Source organism: Myodes glareolus, chromosome 10 (genome assembly GCF_982192425.1).
Source record: "Myodes glareolus chromosome 10, mMyoGla1.1, whole genome shotgun sequence".
Lineage (NCBI taxonomy): Eukaryota > Metazoa > Chordata > Mammalia > Rodentia > Cricetidae > Myodes > Myodes glareolus.
The window spans coordinates 25481887-25502517 of NC_142035.1; the positions used below are offsets into that span (position 1 = coordinate 25481887).

At 47.0% G+C, this 20631-nt stretch overlaps 1 protein-coding gene across 1 annotated transcript in view; it reads right to left on the bottom strand.

The window, feature by feature from the left end:
* LOC146892790 (DNA (cytosine-5)-methyltransferase 3C-like) overlaps nt 1-19028 on the bottom strand; it is a 30104-nt gene extending 11076 nt beyond the window's left edge. Inside the window, exons 1-13 of the mRNA XM_087910861.1 lie at nt 18872-19028; nt 17948-18009; nt 11498-11617; nt 10215-10424; nt 9145-9224; nt 7394-7460; nt 5851-5995; nt 4358-4480; nt 4177-4221; nt 2480-2559; nt 2125-2237; nt 1548-1734; nt 712-796 (exon numbers count right to left, since the gene is read on the bottom strand). Of these exons, the coding sequence (XP_087766987.1) occupies nt 712-796; nt 1548-1734; nt 2125-2237; nt 2480-2559; nt 4177-4221; nt 4358-4480; nt 5851-5995; nt 7394-7460; nt 9145-9224; nt 10215-10424; nt 11498-11617; nt 17948-18009; nt 18872-19028 (1474 nt within the window). The remainder of the gene's footprint in view (nt 1-711; nt 797-1547; nt 1735-2124; nt 2238-2479; nt 2560-4176; nt 4222-4357; nt 4481-5850; nt 5996-7393; nt 7461-9144; nt 9225-10214; nt 10425-11497; nt 11618-17947; nt 18010-18871) is intronic.
* Between the last annotated feature and the right edge of the window lie 1603 nt (nt 19029-20631).

The following is a 20631-nucleotide window of genomic DNA, read 5'->3' on the forward strand; positions in this document are numbered from 1 at the left end:
AAGAGGTCAAGTGCAGAACCATCAGTCCCACAGTTGACGTCCTGAACCCGAATGAAGATCCCCTCACTCCATTACTGTCACTTCAAGATATCTGTAGTCGACTCCAGGACCTCACCGCATTGCCCATATAAGCTATGCCCATTCCACGTATGGGGCATCTCACAAAATGGAAAGGAACCAGGAGTGAGGAAGGTAAGTGTAAAAGTTAAAATGCAATAGCTAATAAGCATGTCCCTTTAAAAAGGCACCAAGAACCCTGCAGGAGCCACAGCAGACCTGAGAGGGCTGTGCGTGTTGACTGAATCCTGTGCGCATACACACTGAAAACTAGAAAGGAGCCAAAACTGAGGGTCACTGCCTCATTATCTATCACAACATTTGTGTGTGTAGCCAGGAAACTTCCAGATGCTTGAGCCAAGGGAAAACAAGTCAAACAAGAAACATAGAAAGGGGCCAAGGAGGGAATGTAGCAGGTAGAGGAACTTGTCACCAAGCCTGATACCTGGATAACCCACAAGGAGAGAAGTTGTCCTCTGATCTCACCATGTGTCTACAGGACAAATGCTGCTTAGTCACACATGCACATAGAACAGTGTGAGAAGGTGCAAAGGCCATGGAGTGGAACAAGAACAGGCACACGTGACATCCAGGTTGCTACTGTTCTCAACTGTCACGGGGGAGAGACACCTTCATCCTGCAGCCTCAACTCACCTGTTGCAATTCCATCAAACAGGGAGAGGACTCTAATGGGTCTCCTCCTGACTGCGGGAATTGCTGGGTACAACTTGGGCGGTTCCTGCCAGATAAGCAAAGAAAGTAATCCCTCAGAGTGTCCATCTTCCTCCTGTGCCCAGGCGCTTTCATGGGAACTGGTAAGAATGTATTTGGCACAGGCTGGCCTTTTTGTCCTCAGATAGGAGGCACAGCTGCCTCCCACAGACGCACAGGCCCAGATAGGGAGCATGAGCGGCAACTGCCAAGGCCTCTAAGAGCAGCAGATAAACTCCTACAGTGTGGGAGCAGCTGCCCTTGTCATCCACAGCTCAGACATCTCCTTCTTGTTCCCTGCGCAGAAGGCACTGGAAGGGAGAAGTGTCTGCTAGAGGTGTGGACTAGCAAGGGCTCTTAGCCTCTGGCAGGCACGGGCTCTCAGCCTCGGGCAGGCACCGGCTCTGCCAGGTGCAAATGGTACGGGGAGGTGGAATCTAGCTGTACCTTCCCGGCTGCCCTTGACCTCACTATTTAACACAGGCCGCCCTTAAACTCACCACAAGGCTCACGGCTCAGCTTTCTGTGCTGTGACCTTTGTCACTCTGCCTGCCTCTATCACCTTTATAGGCTGTTTTGACACAGGATCTCACTACATAGCCTTGACTGGCCAGGAACTCACTAAGTAGACCAGGCTGTCCTTGAAGAACTCAGAGATGTGACTGCCTCTGTCTCCTACATTCAGAAACCAAAGGCCTGAGTCTTGCTCTTAAAAATGTACAGAATTCAGACATCCGGGGACTGTAATTTCCTGAGACTGCACAGAGCCTCGGGCTTACAAATTCCTCGAGGTCAGGGTCAGTAGTGAAGAAGTCTTGCAGGCGCGTGTTCCAATCCTTCCTGCGCCTGAGGACCCCATGGCAGCGCTGTGGGAGGCACATATAGCAGCTCCAGGGTTCCTGCAGCTTGGCATCCTCAGCTGTCCCTGTACCCACCAGCACCTCCAGACACTCCACACAGAAGCACCTGTACCAGAGTATCCAGAGAGAATGGGCATCAAGGTTAACAGACCTTTGTCCTGCCGGCCTAGTCAGTTCCCCAGGACATGACCACTCTGCCTGATGCTCAGCCTCCTGCCGCCATGTGTTTTGAGCTATAGGGTAACAAATCACTTCCTGAATACGGGTCACTCAAACTCCCTTCAAATCTAGAGCCTTTCAACAGAAACCTCACAGGGCTGACCTCCCAGGGACATCTGTCCTCAGCCCAGCATTAAGCATCATTTCAGTTCATACTTGTGAAAACCAGATCCCACAGGATATTCTGTTTGTTTTTAGCTGCCTACAGGCTGCAGGACTGTGGGGTACAACCGGGGAGCCAAGGCCCTCTCGTCCAGCCCCACGAAACGACGCTCACCTGCAGCAGCTTGTGTTGCTGCACAGAAGCAGCTCGCGGCCCTCGCAGCACACAGTGCAGTAGGACTGATAGCCGTCCTCATCATACATGTAAAAGAGCTCCAGGAAGCGATCCTGACCGCCAGAGAGAAGCACGTGAGACCACAGACCTGACCTCGGCCAGGCCTGGCTAGCAAGCGACAGTACTGTGATTTGAGTTCCTCATGGAGGGTTTTCTCTGCTTGCAGTACCTTTCCCCCAAACAGGAAAGTGGGGGATGTGCCCTGGGAAAGTGTTCATTAGGGCCTGGAGCAGGGACTGTGCTGGGAGCCTGGGTGAGGAAGGAAGGGACAGGAGGAAGGGGCAGGCAGACTTACCCGGCAACTCTGACAGAGCCCACCCTCAAAGAGGGGGTGGAAGGACACAGGGTTCTTCCTACCGCAGGACAAACAGCGGTCTGCGAGAAAGACAGGGTGTCAGAGTTTGTGGCTACCAGGGGCCTAACATCAGCAGCTCAAGCCTTGAGCCTGACAGCTCTGAGCATCTGCGCTGGCCAGTCGTGTGCCGAGTACTCTGTGCCGTGTCTAGGGCTTAGCTCACCCTTTAGCAGCATTGCAGATGAGATACGGTATTTCGGGGTGGTTGGCCACAGACTTGACCTTGTTTAAAGTGCCATCCCCACTCCATAGTCTGGGGAAGACAAGTTCAAGCGAACAAGAAGCATAAGGCAAGCCAAGGCCTGGCCAGGCAAAACAAGAGGCTGAATATTGTTTGGATTTGGCATCTCCATCTTTCATAAACATTAAATCTCAGACACTGAGGCACAAGTTCTGATTGGCTTGGTGGCAGTTACAGAACCTCCCTGCAACTGCACTCTTTAAACACAGCACAGATTACCATCCCAGAGCTTGGTTTTGCTGTTTGTTTGTTTGTTTTTACTGTGAGGCTACTCTGTCTTGGCTCTATATTGATTCACTATTCAAGAACACAAAACCTTTAAAAGGCCAACACTGTCTCACCAGGGGGCAAGGACAAACGGTGGATGGCTCTTGGGATTCATGGAGGACCCTGGGTCAAAAGTTCCTAAATTAAGGCTGTAGAGATGGCTCAGAGGTTAAGAGCTTGGCTGCTCTTCCAGAGGTCCTGAGTTCAATTCCCAGCAACCACATGGTGGTTCACAACCTTCTATAATGAGATCTGGTGCCCTCTTCTGGTCTGCAGGCATACATGCAGGCAGAACACTTAAAAACAAAAACAAAAACAAAAACACAAACACAAAAAAAAAAGTTTCTAAATTACACCTGGGCAGTGGTGGTGCACATCTTTAATCCCAGCACTTGGGAGGCAGAAGCAGGTTGATATCTGTGAGTTAGAGGCCAGCCTCATCTTCAGAGTAAGTTCCAGGACAGGCTCCAAAGATACACAGAGAAAAGAGAAACCTTGTCTCGAAAAACCACATACACACACACACACCGTTTCTAAATTGTAGGCATTGCTCTAAACTGCAGCTTTTCCAGGGTACCCTGGATCCAGGTCTGTTTTCTAACCTGGATCTAATAATGAGTAAGTACTTGATAAATATTTAAGGCATATTGGGCCAAGAACGTAAATGAAGAGTACATTATATATTCAAACTCCATTAGGTCTGTTCTTGGAAGATTTCTGAATCCCAGTGTTACCCAGCTGGGGAAAGGATACCAGAGGTAGCTCAAGGAGGAGTCAACGGCAAAATGTATCTTATTTTAACCCTGAAGTTAGCAGTGCTTCTTGCATGGGAAGTTCAAGGTTCCATTGATCTGGAGTTTTCAGGCGTTGGCCAAAGTGCCACGGCTTCCATTCTTCCCCACTCCAGTCACACTGGTCAGTGGTCACATCAGATTCAGTTAAAACAGAAGGAAATCATATTATTTGACCTAATAAATTTAGAAACTAATACACACAGGAGTGTATTAGCAGGATTGGTGCTGATCTAGGTAAACACCCAGTGCTCCAGATTAAATCCACGCAGAAGGTCAAAGCCAGGCTAAGGTACCTCCCGGGGTACCCCAGAAGGGAGGGCAAAGAGACATAGTACCTTCCAGACTGCCTTCGTTGTTGATGACATCAGAAGCCATCCGTTCTGTGGAGGAAAGAGGGACAGGTGTGAAGTGAAGTGGGGATGTCTCCTTTCCCACGCAGCCATGCACCTCTGTACCTCAGAGCAGTGGTCCTGAGGACCTGCTGCTTCTGCTGCTGCACCCCCCCCCCCAAATCACCTCGGCTCTCATCATCCTCCCCTCGGTCTTTCCCGCCATAGCTATTTGTCTTGAGGCGCTTGGGTGGGGGACAGTACTCAGAAGAGGCAGAGTCGTTGGTTGTACGTCTTCGACTTTTGTTCTCTGGAAGGTAAGCAGACAGACTTGACCGAAGGCTGAGAGACCAGGCAGGCCTAGGACAAGACCCTGCTTTGCCTGGGATCCAGCTGCATCTAGAGCAGGGGACTGTGATGGGTGTAGAGAGCCCCAGAGGGGAACCTAGAGCAGAAGCCAGTTCCAAGTTCCTCCCACATGGGAAGCAGGCCAGACTCATGCTCCTGGGGCTTACACATCTGAGTGTGGAGGAGAATCCATCCTTCTAGGGCCAGCCCTGAGCACATGCTGGACCACAGCTGGGGCTGAGGTCCTACAGTGACACCCACCACAGTGCCCAACGGGAGCGTGGCACTACTGAGTATTGTTTTGTTTTGTTTTTCAAGACAGGTTTTCCCTATGTAGTCCTGGCTGTTCTGGAACTCATCCTGTAGACCAGGCTGGCTTCAAACTCAGATCTGCCTGCCTTTGACTCCCGAGTGCTGGGATTAAAGGTGTGTGCCACCACCTCCTGGCTTGCTACTGAGTATTTGAAATGTCAGGAGGAACATGATTTCACACTGAGGGTCAAGTCCAAATTGTCAAGTGATGCTACTGATTTGCTTAGTTTGGACTGACTTGAACCCTGGAATCTATTTGGCCAATTTATGAAATTAGTATGTATTCAGTAATCAATTTCAGTGTAACTTTTACCTAAAAATGGCACAATTTTCTTAGGACAGTACTAGAAAAAAGTGAAATAGTTCAATGTTTTATATAGACTAAAGTTTAAATGCTAAGTTTTTAAAATATTAGGTCAAAATTTATGAGTAGCATTAATTTCCCATGATGTTTTATAATGAAACTACCAGAAAATAATCAAGTCACATTCTGTGACCCCCATTCAATAATATTTATTTATACTTGTTTGGATCTATTGAATCACAGTGGACATGGTTGAATCCGACTCTTCCCCATTCCTACACACGAGGTAAGAAACTCAGACACCCTTCTAAAGTCATGAGGAGCCAGATGAGGTGACACACGGCTACAATTCCCCATGAGACCAGAAAGGACTGCAGAGTGAGACTGTTGTCTCAGAAAACAGAAACACTAGGAGTCTTTGGTGACAAAGTGACATCTGCCAATGCTTGCATATGTGCCATTAATATTAACCAACAAAAGAGAAGGGAGGAGTCCTAAGGTTTTAGGAGGCTGGATGTGCACCCAGGTTAGCCTGAGGGTCATAGGTGAGGGTGAGAGATTCAGCTCAGCTTAGAAGATTGGATTCTTCTTCACTGAGCACCGTGGACACCGAGAAACCGCAGGACAGAGCACAGAAAACAGAACACTCAAAGATGGTGAGGGAATACCGTATCTCCTGGGTTCTAAGTTCCTACGTCTGTGCCATTCATTCCCACCTGGTTGCTTGTTGTTCGGTTGGAGGCCCTCGATGCCAGGGGGCTTGAAGCCCCCGTGGGCCCACTCCAGCATGGGCTTCAGCTGATCTTCCAGTGAGTCTCCCGGGCTGCTGGGGAAGGTCTTGCCAGCTCGCACCCTGGCTCTCTGCCAAGACACAAATAAAGGCAAAGTCTGTCCATGAATGGGAGCAAGCGAATGAGGTATGTGCCAGGGTGAACCCAGGGATTCCTTCTGCTGGGGCCTGCATTCCCTGAACACTGGTGTCTTTCAGAGCTGGACAGCTGTCCTTGGCTTTGTTATGTGACAGGGGCCTGCTTTTGAGATACAAGTAAGGAAACAATAGACCATGGGTCAGGCACTACATATGACCTCTTCCCTGTAGAAGCAGAGAGCAGTCCACTCTCTCCCAACGGAACAGTTTCGACTCCGCTTTGTTACTTAAAATGCAGGAGCTTTAGGCAGCTGTTCCTGATCCTGTAGCTTGTCTCGGACAGCAGGCTTCTTGCTATGTCTTCCCTAAGAAGATGTAGACGTAGTCAAGTGGTCTTCATTTTAAGGGCAATGTCAATTTACATGCCTAATGAGGCACTTGGCCAAGTGGGGCAGGCTGGTAAGGGCTGTAGGGAAGTAGCGGGAAGCCTGGTGACTTAGAGGAGCTAAAGTGTCTACAGATTAGGGGAGGAGGCTACAGGCCTCAGCTACCTCCTCTAGGCCTTGAAGAAAGAAATCTCACCTGTCTCTGGGACAGCCTACTCTGCAGTATCACTACTGCCCCTGTGATAATTGTCATGTGCTGGTTAAAGTCACGGAAAGCTAACTCTGGAAGTGAAAGGCCCTCCCTTGTCTCCAACCCAAGCGTAATTATTTCAAGTGTCTTCCAAAACTCCAAAACTTCCAAAACTGGGCAAGCTGGGCCCATGACACAATGACAGAGACAAAAGAGAACAGCAAACGGCCGAAGGCATTAAACACATCACACCCTTGACAACAGCTATAAAGGGTAAAACCATTTTTAACAGAGATTATATGGGGTAAAGATGGCCGCAGTTGGGATGAAGGGGCAGAAGCTCGTCCATAAAGATTGCTGTGAGAAGGACTTCCTGCATCAATTCTTTGGCGAGTTGATGACATTTCTTCTGCTTGCTCTCCCAGCTGGGCTCCTCCCACTGGCTGGATACTGTGAGTCCCTGATATGCAGGTCTATGTCTGTCTGCTGCTTGCTATTTGCTCTGTGCCTGCTGCTCTCTTAGTAAACTTAGCCCTTTGAAACCGAAAGCACAGCTATCCAGATCATTTTCCAGATGACACATTCACGAGACATCTTTCCCAGTTCAGCTGGCAGTACCAGTAATTCTCTAGTGACCTTGGCACATCTCAAATTCCTTTCCCAAACACGCCCTCTGTCTTCGGCACTCACCACCTCCATGGTATCCCGTCTTCTCCAAGCCAACCTTGGCAACACAATGGTGTAAGCTCACGTTTAGTGATTCTCCCTTCCTCCCAGATCCTGAAGTAAAGACCTCACTCCGACACCTGTATGACCTGCAGAGTATGGTATACGGCCTTCCTATGAGAAACCAGCTCATAGCCAGGCCGTGGTGACGCACACCTTTAAACTCAGCACTGAAGAGGCAGAGGCAGGCAGATCTTTGTGAGTTCAAGGCCAGCCTGGTCTACAGAGTGAGTTCCAGGACAGCCAGGGCTACACAGAAAAATCTTATCTCGAAAAAAAGATGAAAAATTAAAAAATAAAATAGAAATCAGCTTATTGAAAGTGGCCAGGTTAAAATGCTGGCTGAACAACCAAGAGCCACCAGTTTGTCAGCAGAGGCCTAGGACAGAAAGACATCACCAATATGTACCCGCACCTGGGTGAACAATGGTACACTGGGTATACACATTCCCCCAGAGCCTACTCCTGGGGTGCTTCACAGATGTCAGTAACAAAATGGGGGGGACAGTATCTATCACATATCAAGGAACCTGAAACAGGAACCCGGGATACTCCAAATGTGAGGAAAAAATAAAGCTCAGAATGGGTACAATAAGACAGAACCCGTTTGTGTTCACATGGTACATGTGTGCATACATGTGTGTACAGTCAGTGTCACTGGTCCAGACATGAGACTCAGTCCTGAAATTGGCTTAAATGTGTTTTGTGCAAGCTCTTTGCCCTTCCTGAGTGTGAGGACAGCTATTGAGTCTTCAGATTCTCATTGAATAAGTTCCCATCATATATAGGTTCAGAGAACACGCTTGACACACAGTGAGCTCTTTCTATTCATGATGATTGTGAGTCTTGGTCATGACACACAGTGAGCTCTTTCTATTCATGATGATTGTGAGTCTTGGTCATGAAGGGCAAGTTGCATGTGCCAAGTTCCCAGACAATGCCGAAATGAATTGTGGGGCGGCACTCCAAGTGAGAGGGGAGATGAAGCAGGTGTTTCGGGCTTCTTATCACACTTGTAGGAAATACAGGATGTCCCAGGATGCAATGCTTGCTTTCACACTCAGCCCCATCTTATGCTCAGAGCCTCAACTCTCTGGTGTGGCCACCACGGGTGACAATGAAGTGCCAGCTGCTCTAGCCAACATGAGCAGAACACAGTGGATACTAGGTAGTCTCTGGACAGCCTTTGGCCAGGACCACAGCACATGGTAATCCATTCCAGAATCCTCTCTCACCATACTGAACCTTATTGTCATCTGACCTTGTCTAGAAATGAGTATATTATGCCTCGCTGCATACAGCAAGTGTCCTCTTCTACATCACACAAGTAACTGTGCACATATCCCTGAGTGTAATGCTTCAGTAGCCAGCATAGGTCCAGGATACTTATCCTTCTCCGCCCTCTGCTGGTCACTCAGCACAACTGCATGAAGTTTCTCGGAAATTGGATAACATTTTTTTTTCTCTGAAGAAATTTTACACGTGGAAATGGCCCCAAGGGAAAGTAACTCATGAGAAAACCATAACCTCAAATGAGGCTGCCCCCAACAATGTTCTTTTTGAAAGGACTTATAATTGTTTATGTGTATTTGTCCATGTGAGCGTATGCCACCTGTGTGCTACTGCATTCAAAAGTCAGTAGAGAGTGGAGCTAGAGTTGCAGGAGGTTGGTGAGACGCACAAAGTGAGTTCTGGACACGAAACTTCTGGAAGAGCAACTAGTGCTCTAAAGTGACAGTTGATTCGTCTCTCCAGCTTAGAGCTGGGAGTGGTGCTGCACGCTTCCAACCTAGCCCTTCCGGACAGCCAGGCTTAGGCAGTGAAGGAAACCATCGAGAACAGAAGGCTGGTGGAGAATGTACTTGAGCCATGGTCCAGCCACAGCAAGCAGCGGAACTTGGCAGCTTCGGTCACGTGGCTCTGGTTTTAGAGTTAAGGAGAGAAAACGGGGGTTGCAGAATCTTCCTCTGTGACTAAGGAAAGTCTCTGAGGCCAGACATGTGTTGGGGATGTCCCTGAATGGAGGCCTAGAGAGGCTATTGTGTGACGCTGAAAAGTTGAAGCCTGGATTGCCTTGAAGACCCCAAGTTGTTGGAGATTCCAGAATCGTGGGATTCCTGCCAAGAAAAGCTGCTAACGGAGTGGAACCGGCCCCAGAGGAAGAAGTGTGCTGCAGTCCACAGAGCTGAAAAGAGTTAGAGATCTGAAAAGTATTTTGACATCAGACATGGAGATGCAGAGTTTAGAGTTTGCCCCAGCTCATTTCAGTCTGCTTTGGTCCAGGATTGTCTCACTAGGCTCCCTTCCCTATGTTTGGAATGGTAAGGTATATCCTGTGCACTATATGTTGGAAGCATGTGATCTGCATTTTGATCTTGATTTGACAGGGGATTACAGTGAGTTCGTGAAGCTCAGAAGAGGCTCTGAACTTTAGACTTTAAAATAAGTTTGAGACTGTTATAGACTATGGGGACTTAGAAATTGAACTAAAGGCATTTTGTATTATGATACTGTTACAAGCTTTTGGGGGTCAGGGAATGAAATGTGGCAGTTTGAATGTAATTGGCCCCCATAAGCTCATAAAGAGTGGCACTATTAGGAGGTGTGACTTTGTTGGAGGAAATGTATCACTCTGTGAGGGTAGGCTTTGAGGTTTCCTATGCTCAAGCTACACCTAATGTCACAGTTCACTTCCTGTTACCTGTGGTTCAAGATATTGAACTCTCAGCTCCTTTTTCAGCAACACGTCTGCCTGCATGCCATGTCCCACCACGATGACAACGAACTAAAACCTCTAAAACTGTAAGCCTCTCCAATGAAATGACTTCCTTTATAAGAGCAGCCACAGTCATAGTGTCTCTTCACAGCAATAGAAACACTAAGACAGGCAGACTCCCTTCTCACTGGTACCTGATACTCGGTGCTGGCTCCATCTCTGCTTTCCACATTCGCCTGTGTGGTGTCCATGCCCTCCTGGTGGCTGTCCTGGTTCAGGTCAACCAATGGGGCACTGATGCTCCCGGGTATCACTTCTTCATCTGTGAGGTCAATGATGGGGTAAGGGCTGGCAGGGGACAGCCGTGGTGTGCTTGCTGAAGTGGTTGCTTGCCAACTCAGGGACTGTAGATCGAAAGAAAAGGTTGAGTCCCAGTAACAAAGCAGGTAGGGGGAGCAAACTAACAGCCTCCCTCCGTTAGATCCCAAGCAAGAGTGAAGAAGCAAACCAGGGCCCTTTTGATTTATAAGAACAGAGCTGGCAGTCATTGAGCCCAAGGCAGAGCAAAACCAGAATAGGGATGACAGTGCAGTGGCAGGGAAGGGCCAGAGGTTCTGAAGCTGAGCTCAGAGACAGTGGGGTCTCTGGGCAACTGGCCCCTGTGCACCTGGAAACAGAAGGAGAATGTTCCAGACCTGCTGGGGCTGCCTCAAGACAGCAGGAAAAGACACGGGGACAAGGGTGATGGACACCAGTGACTTTTAGCTGAGCTCCAAGGGGAGCCAGAACTGGGCCATGGGAATTCTTGTCTCCTCAACATAGTTCCAGCAAAAACAGGCCAAGAGTGAAGCTACAGGCTTAGGAGCTTACCTAACGCTCAGGAGAGAGCCAGACCTTAATTGTTTGTGTGTTGTTTTTAATGAAATAGAGCTGGAGCTAGTTAACAAAAAGATTGCAGGGCTAGAGCAATGGCTCAGAAGTTGAAGTCCTTACTGCTCTTCCAGCAGACTTGAGTTCAGTTCCGGCCCCCTCCTCGTGTGGCTCACACTGCCTGTAACTCCATCACCAGGGAATCGTATGCCCTCTTCTGGCCTCTGAGCATAGGCACGTGTGTGGCTTACATAGAGAGACACACGAGTACAAGTTAGACAACTTCTTAAAGATTTAATATAGGTTTTTTTGTTGTTGTTTTTGTTTTTGTTTTTCCTTCTTTTTGGTCTTCAAGACAGGGTTTCTCTGTATAACCCTGGCTGTCCTGGAACTCACTCTGTAAACCAGGCTGGCCTCAAACTCACAGGGATCTGCCTGCCTCTGCCTCCTGAGTGCTGGGATTAAAGGCGTGTGTCACCACCATCCAGCGATTAATATAAACTTAAACACAGGCATGAGGAAAGGCTTGCTGAACCGCCTAAGCCTTGTTTTCTATGCAGGTCTATGAGTGGTAGGAAGTCCCTGGGCTCAACAAAAGGGAGCTTACTGCTGAGGTATTAGAGGGTGCTCTGGTCTCCCAGCAGAGTGTGGGCGACACCGGAGAGCCAGAGCCACTGCTGTCCTCTACCTCACCATCTCTACCTTCATCTTCATCTTCTGTCAGGTCCTGTGAAAAGGAAACAGCATTCCCAAGTAACCAAGTCACACAAACAATCCAACTAAGGAAGGCAAATGGCATTGAAACACATAATGATGTCACGCTAAGGGTCCCTAAAATACTTCCACCCACCTCGCTTTGCACCCTCATCCACCACGGGGACCACAGCCCACTGACTTTAAGGAGATAAAAGACAGAGAGGGCTCATTCACCAGAACTTCTCCACCCTAGGGTCATGGCCATCATCTCAGAATGTCCAGCCAGTCCCCCTCAGAGACACCAGCGCAAACTGCAGTGAGCCCAAACCTGCCGAAATCCTACCAGATGATGGCAGGGAATACTTTAGCAAGGCCCCTGAATTTCTCTGGGCGGCCCAGAAAGAGAACCCATCCCTTTCCTCCAGCCACATCGGTTCCTTCTGCTGCAGGCATTGGTCCAAGAATTGAAACCAAAAGTATGTCTGCCCCTGTGACCTTCCATGGCTCCCAGGAAGACACTGGAGAAAAAGCAAATGGAGTTTGCTTTTCCTACAGAAATTGGGGCATCAGATTCACAGAATGCTGGTGACAGCGTGAATGCTTCTGTGGCAAACAGAGTAACAGAAACGTCTCTACCCATGTCCAGTCAGTGAGCTTTCTGGGCTAGAGCGATGGCTCAGTGGTTAGCACTGGCTACTCTCTGACCGCTCTTCCAGAGGACTGGGATTTGAAGCTTCACACTCACAAGACAACTAACATCTGTCTGTAGCTCCAGTTTTAGGGCATCTGAAACTTTTCTGCTCTCTGAAGGTAGCAGGCACAATGCGCAGACATACAGGCGGCAAAATACTTACCACGTTAAAAATCAATAAATAAAACAGGCGGCGGTGGCACACACCTTTAATCGTAGCACTTGGGAGTCAGAAGTGGGCAGATCTCTGTGAGTTTGAAGTTAACCTGGTCTACAAAAGACAAGTTCCAGGACAGCCAAAGCAATTACACAGAGAAACCCTGACAGAAAGAAAGAAAGGAAGGAAGGAAGGAAGGAAGGAAGGAAGGAAGGAAGGAAGGAAGGAAAAAAATCTTAATAGAAATTAAAAAATAAGTTCAAAAGATTCACCACTCCCCGAATTTGTGGGAAATGGGGGCCAGCTCTGGAAAGACATCTTCAGACAACGTGAAACAGCCCCCTCCGGATTCAGATTTCAATCAGTTCTTGGGAAGTTCATTGAGGCCACCAGCAGTGAACACAGGGGCCCTGAGTGGGGCAGGAATGTTGAGGACAGCCAAGAGGCTGTCAATAAAGCGACAGGCAAGGCTGGGGAGCCAGACGCATAGCCTGGGTCTCTGGGGTCTCAAGTAGCAGCACTTTGAGATTTGAACAGAAGCTTCAGAGTGGAAGCCTCAATGATTGTTGAAAAGAATTTGGAGCCAACATAGCTGCCTTTGCGAGTGCTGCCTGGCCCATGCTCTGGGGCATCAGCTGAGGGAACCCCATCCCAGCCTGCAGGGTTGGAAAAACATACCAGTCTTGGTTGCTTGTGTTTGTTTTCTGAACCATTTGGTGACTACATGTATCTTAGTGTCGCTGTTGAATGAAGTGCTGGCAGAAATGGGAAGACACTCAAATTGTTTTGTTTAATAAACACATGAAATTAAGGTTGAAACAATGGTCTCTAATAAACAGATAAAATACAAGAAGCTAAAAAACAAAAGGCACATGAAAGACAGATATAAGCAGAGAGCGATACTGAGCGGATCTCTAGAACAATTAAAAAGTGTCAGGATCTGAGAAACGCCTGAAAGAGTTTAACAGTGTTGCCACCCAGGGTGACGGCAACAACTTCGAAAGGGCCGGGAGGCAAAGACACAGCCTACCAAGGAAAATATTCCTGTCTCTCCTGGCACACACATCTAATCCCAGTGTTCAGGAAGCAGAGACTAGGGGTTCTCTGTCCATTCAAGGCTACCCTGGTCTACACAGAGCTATACCCAAGCCAGGGCTATGCAGTGAGACCCTGTCAAAAAAAGAAAACAAAAGCCAACAAACAAAAAAACCTATTCCTGTTAAGATATTTGTTACGGTCATGCATTACTCGTAGTAAAATAATTTAAAATAATCTAAAAAACCACTGTGTGTTTTCTGAATTGCACAAATATCTTATCATTGTTGTTAGTGCCGTTGTTGCTGTTATTACAAGCTGAAAGTCCTTACCCTCTTTGAATTTAGTGGATTATAGCATCACATTATCTTGCTGACTTGAACACGACTGTTAAATATTTGCACTAAAAAGTGCACAGTGTGGGATGCAGAAAAGACTCAGCAGTTAAGAACATGGACTGCCCTTCCAGAAGACTCCATTCCCAGCACCCACAAGAGTTACAGGCTCATAAAGACCTGTAACCCCAGTTCCAGAGGGATCTGATGCCCTCTTCTGGCCTCTGCGGGTACTGCATGTACGTGATGCATAGATAAACATGCAGACAAAACATCCATAGACATAAAAATATTAGTAATTTAAAAATAAATAACAGAAAAACCTGTTTTAAAAAATTAAATAAATAAAAATAAAAAGTACACTGCATTCAGGCATAGTGGAGCACATCTTTAATCCCAGCAGATCACTACAAGAGTGAGGACAGCCTGGTCTACAGAGTGAGTTTCAGGAAAGCCAGAGCTACACCGTGAGATTCTGTCTGGAAAATGGGGGAGGGGCATTACAAGGACAGAAAATTCTACAATCTTTTTTCTATATATTATACCCTTTAGTAAGGCCATCCTCTTCATTTTTTTAAGGGTGAACCCAAACACATTATCACAATTATATAGTTGAGTTTCCCCCACTTTAGGAAATCCCAGAGCTCAGCTCACCCAGCATACAATAAATAAGCATCATCCTGGGGACAACGTCTCCACCGTCATGGCATCTCTCCTCCCAGGAAGGCATCACTTGCCCTTTTTACAAAGTGAACTTGCAAATATGTTGACTAATGTCCACTTACACATCCCTGTACTGAAATTACGATTCTGAGCTTACAGCAACGAAACTATGTCCCCTGTGAAGTATTGGCAGTAAATTACTTCAGTGCATAAACGCTAAAAAGATTTTATGACAGCTAACCCCAGGGTCACAAATGAAAGACGGGACTGAAGGGCAAAACCCGGGGATCAGCAAGTGACAGAGATTGGACAAACACATAATGCTGCCTAGGAGGGGGGCCTGGTGATGTTTGCCATTCACAACATGTGTGAGGAGGACACAGACCAGTTGACCAAGGTGGACACCAGTTAATGAGATGACCAAGAAGCAATGTCATGAACTGTCCTTAGCCTCGCACTAAAGCCAGCACTCACAGAACACAGACTGAGAGTGAACTGGAAAGACCGGAGGCCCTGGTTAAAGCCTTAAGAACCTAACTTTTCATTTAGCAACCATGCAGCCTTGCTGGTTGACTCCTTCTAGATTAGATGAACAGTCCTTCCACCAGACCAGCGTAGGCATGTTTAGCTCAGTGCCAGGCTCAGATTGAAGGACTCTTAACTAACCACAGAAACACGAGAGCTATCCCAGCCCCCTGACCCGGCAGGCCACCTCTTTAGGCGTCTCTTTTATTTCTGAGACGTCTCACAACGAAGTCCGGGGCTGTCCTCGGTGTGCTGGGGTAACAGGTGTGTGCCACCTGCCTTGATTTTCTACTTGCACGCCTTTAATCCCAGCACTCGGGAGGCAGAGGCAGGTGGATCTCAGAGTTCAAGAGCAGCCTAGTCTACAGAATGAGTTTCAGGACAGCCAAGACTATACAGAGAAATCCTGTCTCAAAAAACAAAACAAACAAGCAAAACATGCAAGGAAAATGGGGGGGGATTTACCAGTAACTATGCTGAGTCTCTAAATAACTAGTTCTCACAAGCCTGGGGGGTTAATTTTTGCAGTTCTTTATGTACTCGGATTACCAAACTCCTGCCTAAAATTCAGTGGCAACAGTTTTCTCGCATTCTGTAGGCTGTCTGTGTCCTTTGCTGTGCAGAAAGGTTTTTTTGAAAAATATTTATTTATTTTTACCGCAAGTGCACTAGTGTTTTGCCTGCATGTGTGTCTATGTGAGGGTGTCGTGTACCCCGAATCCGGAGTGACAGAGAGTTGTGAACTACCAAGTGGGTGCTGGGAATTGAACTCAGGGCCTCTGGAAGAGCAGCCAGTGTTCTTAACCACTGAGCAGTCTCCCAAGCCATGCTGTGCAGAAATTTTTGACTTCGTGTGGTTGTGTGTCTTTATGCTTGGGGCTATTTCTGATGCTACTGGAGTCCTGTTCTGAAAGTCCCTGTCAGATACCTTTGTGTTGAAATATGTTCTGTGTGCTCTCCGCTTGCACTTTGAGCATTCCAGGTTTTAAATTAAGATCTTTGATCCACTTTGAATTTTTACAGGGTAAGAAATATGAATCCCATTTTACTCCTCTACAGGTGTGTCTTAATTAGGCTTTTTGTTGCTGGGACAAAACACTGTGACCAAGGCCACTTATAAAAGGAAGCATTTAAGTGAGATCATAGTTTCAGAGGGTTAAAAGTCCTTAATGACAGAACAGAGGCCTGATGGCAGGAACAGCCAAAAGCTCTTCCTGATTCACAAGTAAGAGCTAGAGAGAGCTCACTGGGAATGGCAAGAGCTTTGGGTTTGTTGTTGCTGTTGTTGTTTTGTTTGTTTGTTTGGGTTACGGTTTTGGTTTTTCGTGACAGAGTTTGGAGCCTGTCCTGGAAGACAAGGCTGGCCTCCAACTCACAGAGATCCACCTGCCTCTGCCTCCTGAGTGCTGGAATTAAAGGCATGCGCCACCACTGCCCGGCCGCAAGAGCTTTTGAAAACTCAAAAACCACTCACAGTGACACACTTCTTCCAACAAGGCCACACCTCCTCATCCTTCCCAAGCAGTTCCACCAACTGGGGACCAAGTATTCAAATATATGAGCCTATGGAGGCCATTCTTATTTAATTGGGTATAATATATATACCCAGTTTTGCCAGCACCATTTGTTGAATAAGTTATCCTTTTAGCAGGGTATGTTTTTGACATCTTTATCAAAAATTAGGTGACCAAACCTGTGTGAGTTTACCTCTAGGTCATCTATTCAATTTGTTCCTGCATAACTCAGAAACACAATCTGAGGTGGGGTATTGTGATGCCTCCAACAGTGTCCTTGCTGTTCAGGATCAATTTGGTTATCTGTGGTCTTTTGTATTTCTGTATGAAGTTTTCATTGCTTTTTTCTAGTTATCTGAAAAATGTCATTGGAACTTTGTTGTGGCATATTCCTTTACACTGTGTGAAGATGTGTCACTGTGGTTGGTTTATAAAGAGTTGAATGGCCAATAGCTCAGCAGGAAGAGGTTAGGTGGGACTTCTGGGGACAGAGAGGACTAGGGAAAGAAGAAAGGTGGGATCGCCAGCCAGACGTAGAGAAAGCAGCAAGAGCAGTGTGGAGAGATGAGGTTATGAGGCACACGACAGAATGTGGATTAAAATAAATGGGTTAATTTCAGTTATAAGAGTTAGTAGGACAAGCCTAAGCCAAGGCCAAGCTTTCATAATTAATAATAAGTCTCCGTGTTGTTATGTGGGAACTGATGGGACAAAGAAAGACTCATTATAGAACTTTGATGAGGATTGCATCAAAGCTGTAAATTACTTGTGTTTGTACAGCCGTTTTCACAATATTAATTCTGCTAAGCCAAGACCATGGAAGGTCTTTTTATCATCTAGTTTCATTTTTAATTTCTTTTTTCTATACCTTAAAGTTTTCTTTATAGAATTCTTTCATTTTCTTGGTTAGGGTCCTTCCCAAGTACTTTATGTTTGGAGGTTTCTTTGGTTTGGGTTTTTTGTTGGTTTATGTTGTGTCTTGTTTTTGAGATAAGAATGGAGGAACTTAAAAGCCAAACTTTAAGGACATAGTCCCATGTTAGACCATGTGTGAGGCTGTGGGTTTGATTCCCAGCAAGGAAAGGAAAGTCAGATGTGGCGAGATGACTGTAATCCTGGTCTGCACAGCAAAGGTTTCCAGGACCAGCAGGGCTACCAGACAGAGCCCTGTCTCAACATGAAACAAAATAAGAGAAAACGAAAAGTCCAAACATGGTATGACCATATTGGAACGAGTGAAGTTTGTCATATGAATTAACTTTTCAGCAATATTGATAAATTAAGAACTAATCTCAGAAACATACAAAAAGAACCCAATAACTCAAAATTTTCCAGTCTGGCAAAATAAACGAGTGTAGATCTTGATTTACCTTCTAGATTTTAAATTTTTGTGAGCCTCGGGACACCCATATGAAAGCTAGGAGAAAGGAGGAGCTGGTACCTGGATGTAAGCAACCGTGCTGGAGACCCTCCTCTTGGATGGTCGTGAGTTTGCTCTGCAGCCTGTGGAGGACAGAGTCAGAGCACACATTCAGAGGAAGGGGCGCCAGGCTTCTTGCTGACAGACCTTCTCTAGTGTCTCCCCCAAGCCAGTCATCAGCAGAGACCCTGCAACGTCCCTGTCTCCTCTATGTACTCATATACTCATAGAGAGGCAGGGCACAGGCTCATGCCTTTCTTCCTACAAGCTAAACAGTACCATCTGGGGTTCTAATATGGAGAGGAAACATCCAATTCCTCCCAGAAAGTCACTGCCCAATCCTATGATGATAATTTCATTTGAATGAAAACCTGGTTTCTGACAGTGGCTGCATTTTAAGTATTTCTATGTAGTCAAGAGGTTACAGGGGTGAACATGGAAACTGGCCACTTGTGCCCTTACAGAGAGCTCAGATCAGCACCATAGGTCTCAAGGACAGGAACAGACAACGCAGGAGGCTTCAAAGAGTGGGGGCTGATTACAGGTGTTCTGGGAGGTGCTAAGAGGAAGGGGCAGTAGGAAGCACCTCCCATCCATGATAATGTCAATGTCAGCACAATAGAGGACCCATGATCCAGTCCACGCTGAGACCAACCCTACCAGGAATGGCAAAGTAAGGGACCTGCCACCGTGGGTGCTTTTCCTCAGAGTCCCAAGGAGAAGAAAGAGGCAGGAGGCTGTGGGCAGAGAGAGAGAAGACAGAGCTTTGGTGTTGCCTGTGTTTTGTGGGAATAGACTGGTCCCCCTTTAAGGAGGCGTGTGAGGGTGCTCAGCATCCCCATCGCTTCAGGAGCCAGGGAGAAGCTCCTGGTCCCAGCCGAGATGTGCAGCCGTATCTGTTGAGTCCGAATATAATCCCACCTCAGCTCCACACAGCCCGCCTACCTTCGCGTCCCACTGTGCAGATCGCCTCCATGACTTGGGTCAAGGGAACGTTCCTGGCGTCTGAGGACTGGTCACTGCAGTTCCCACTGATGATGACACAATCCTCACATCCACCGACACCCTCGTCATCACTGAGCTGTCTGCTCTCCCCCTCCATTGTCATCTATAGGAGAAGACCAGAACAGATAGGAAGGAAGGAGACAGGGGCATGAGAGGGCATCTCACGCCACCTTTCCCACCATGAACTCTTTGTCCTTTGGCTCAGGAGAGATTTCCATGACCCAATCTCTGGGTGATATTGGGCTTCTAACCCCTACCCCAGACCCCTCATCAAACTCAGAGGCTCAGGGTTTGGGTCCATGTACCAAGTAGCCTAGAAGGCTCAGTTGTCAGCACCCAAGAGAGAGCTGGGGTCTGAGACACTGCTGTATGGCAACTCTTCAAACAACATCACTCAACACATGCTTGCCCCAGACAACCTAGGTTCCCATCTGTCCCTGACCCTCCCTCCCTCCGGGCCTCTGCAGATGGATCTAGAAAAAAACAATGGATGGATCTAGAAAAAAACAAATTGAGTGAGGTACCCCGAACCCAGAAAGACAAATATAATATGTATTCACTCATAAGTGGCTTTTAGACCTAAAGCAAAGAAAAACCAGCCTACAATTCACAACCCCAAAGAACCTAGACAACAAAGAAGACCCTAAGAGAGATATATATGGATCTACATAGAAAAGAGAAAAAGACAAGATCTCCTGAATAAATTGGGAGCGTAGGGGTCAAAGGAGAGGGTAGAAGGGAAGAGGGAATAAAGGGAGTGGAGTGAAGAAAAATGTATAAAAATAAAAGCAATAGGGGCTGGAGAGATGGCTCAGAGTTTAAGAGCATTGCCTGCTCTTCCAAAGGTCCTGAGTTCAATTCCCAGCAACCACATGGTGGTTCACAACCATCTGTAATGGGGTCTGGTGCCCTCTTCTGGCCTGCAGGCATACACACAGATAGAATATTGTATACATAATAAACAAACAAATAAATGTTTAAATAAATAAAATCATGTTCACGTTAGCCACCACAAGAAAACAAAACACATAAGAGACCCATAAATGTACACATTTGTTACTTAGGAGGTGAAGTTGTTTCTGCAGCTGAAGCCAGCCTGAAGCACACAGTGAAAGCCTGTCTTTCTCAAAAAATAAAATAAAATCATCAGAAAAGTGGACCCAGGATTAGGTAGAGACAAGGCTAACACCCAAGAAACGAAAGCTAAAGTCTCTGTTGTTTGTTTGAGGCGGGATCTACGCTTATAGCTTAGGCTTTCTGGGAGCTCACATCAAACACCCTGCAGGCCTCCAAACTGAGCCTCTCAAAAGCTGCAATTACACACCTGAGCCACCCTTCCTGCCTTACCTTTGTTTTTAAAATCCATATTGAATTTTCAAAAATTAAACCGAGTCAAAACAGTAGTATGATCTACAACAGTGTTTCTCAACCTGTGGTTCATGGCGCTCTGGTGCATGAGTCAAAGGACCCTTGCATAGGGGTTGCCTATGACCATTGTAAAACACAGATATTTGCATTACGATTCATAACAGTAGTCAAATTTTAGTATAATGAAGTAACAATGAAAATATTTTTTTTTGTTTGTTTTTTCAAGACAGGGTTTCACTGTCGCTTTGGGGCCTGTCCTGGAACTAGCTCTTGTAGACCAGGCTGGCATCGAACTCACAGAGCTCCACCTGCCTCTGCCTCCCGAGTGTTGG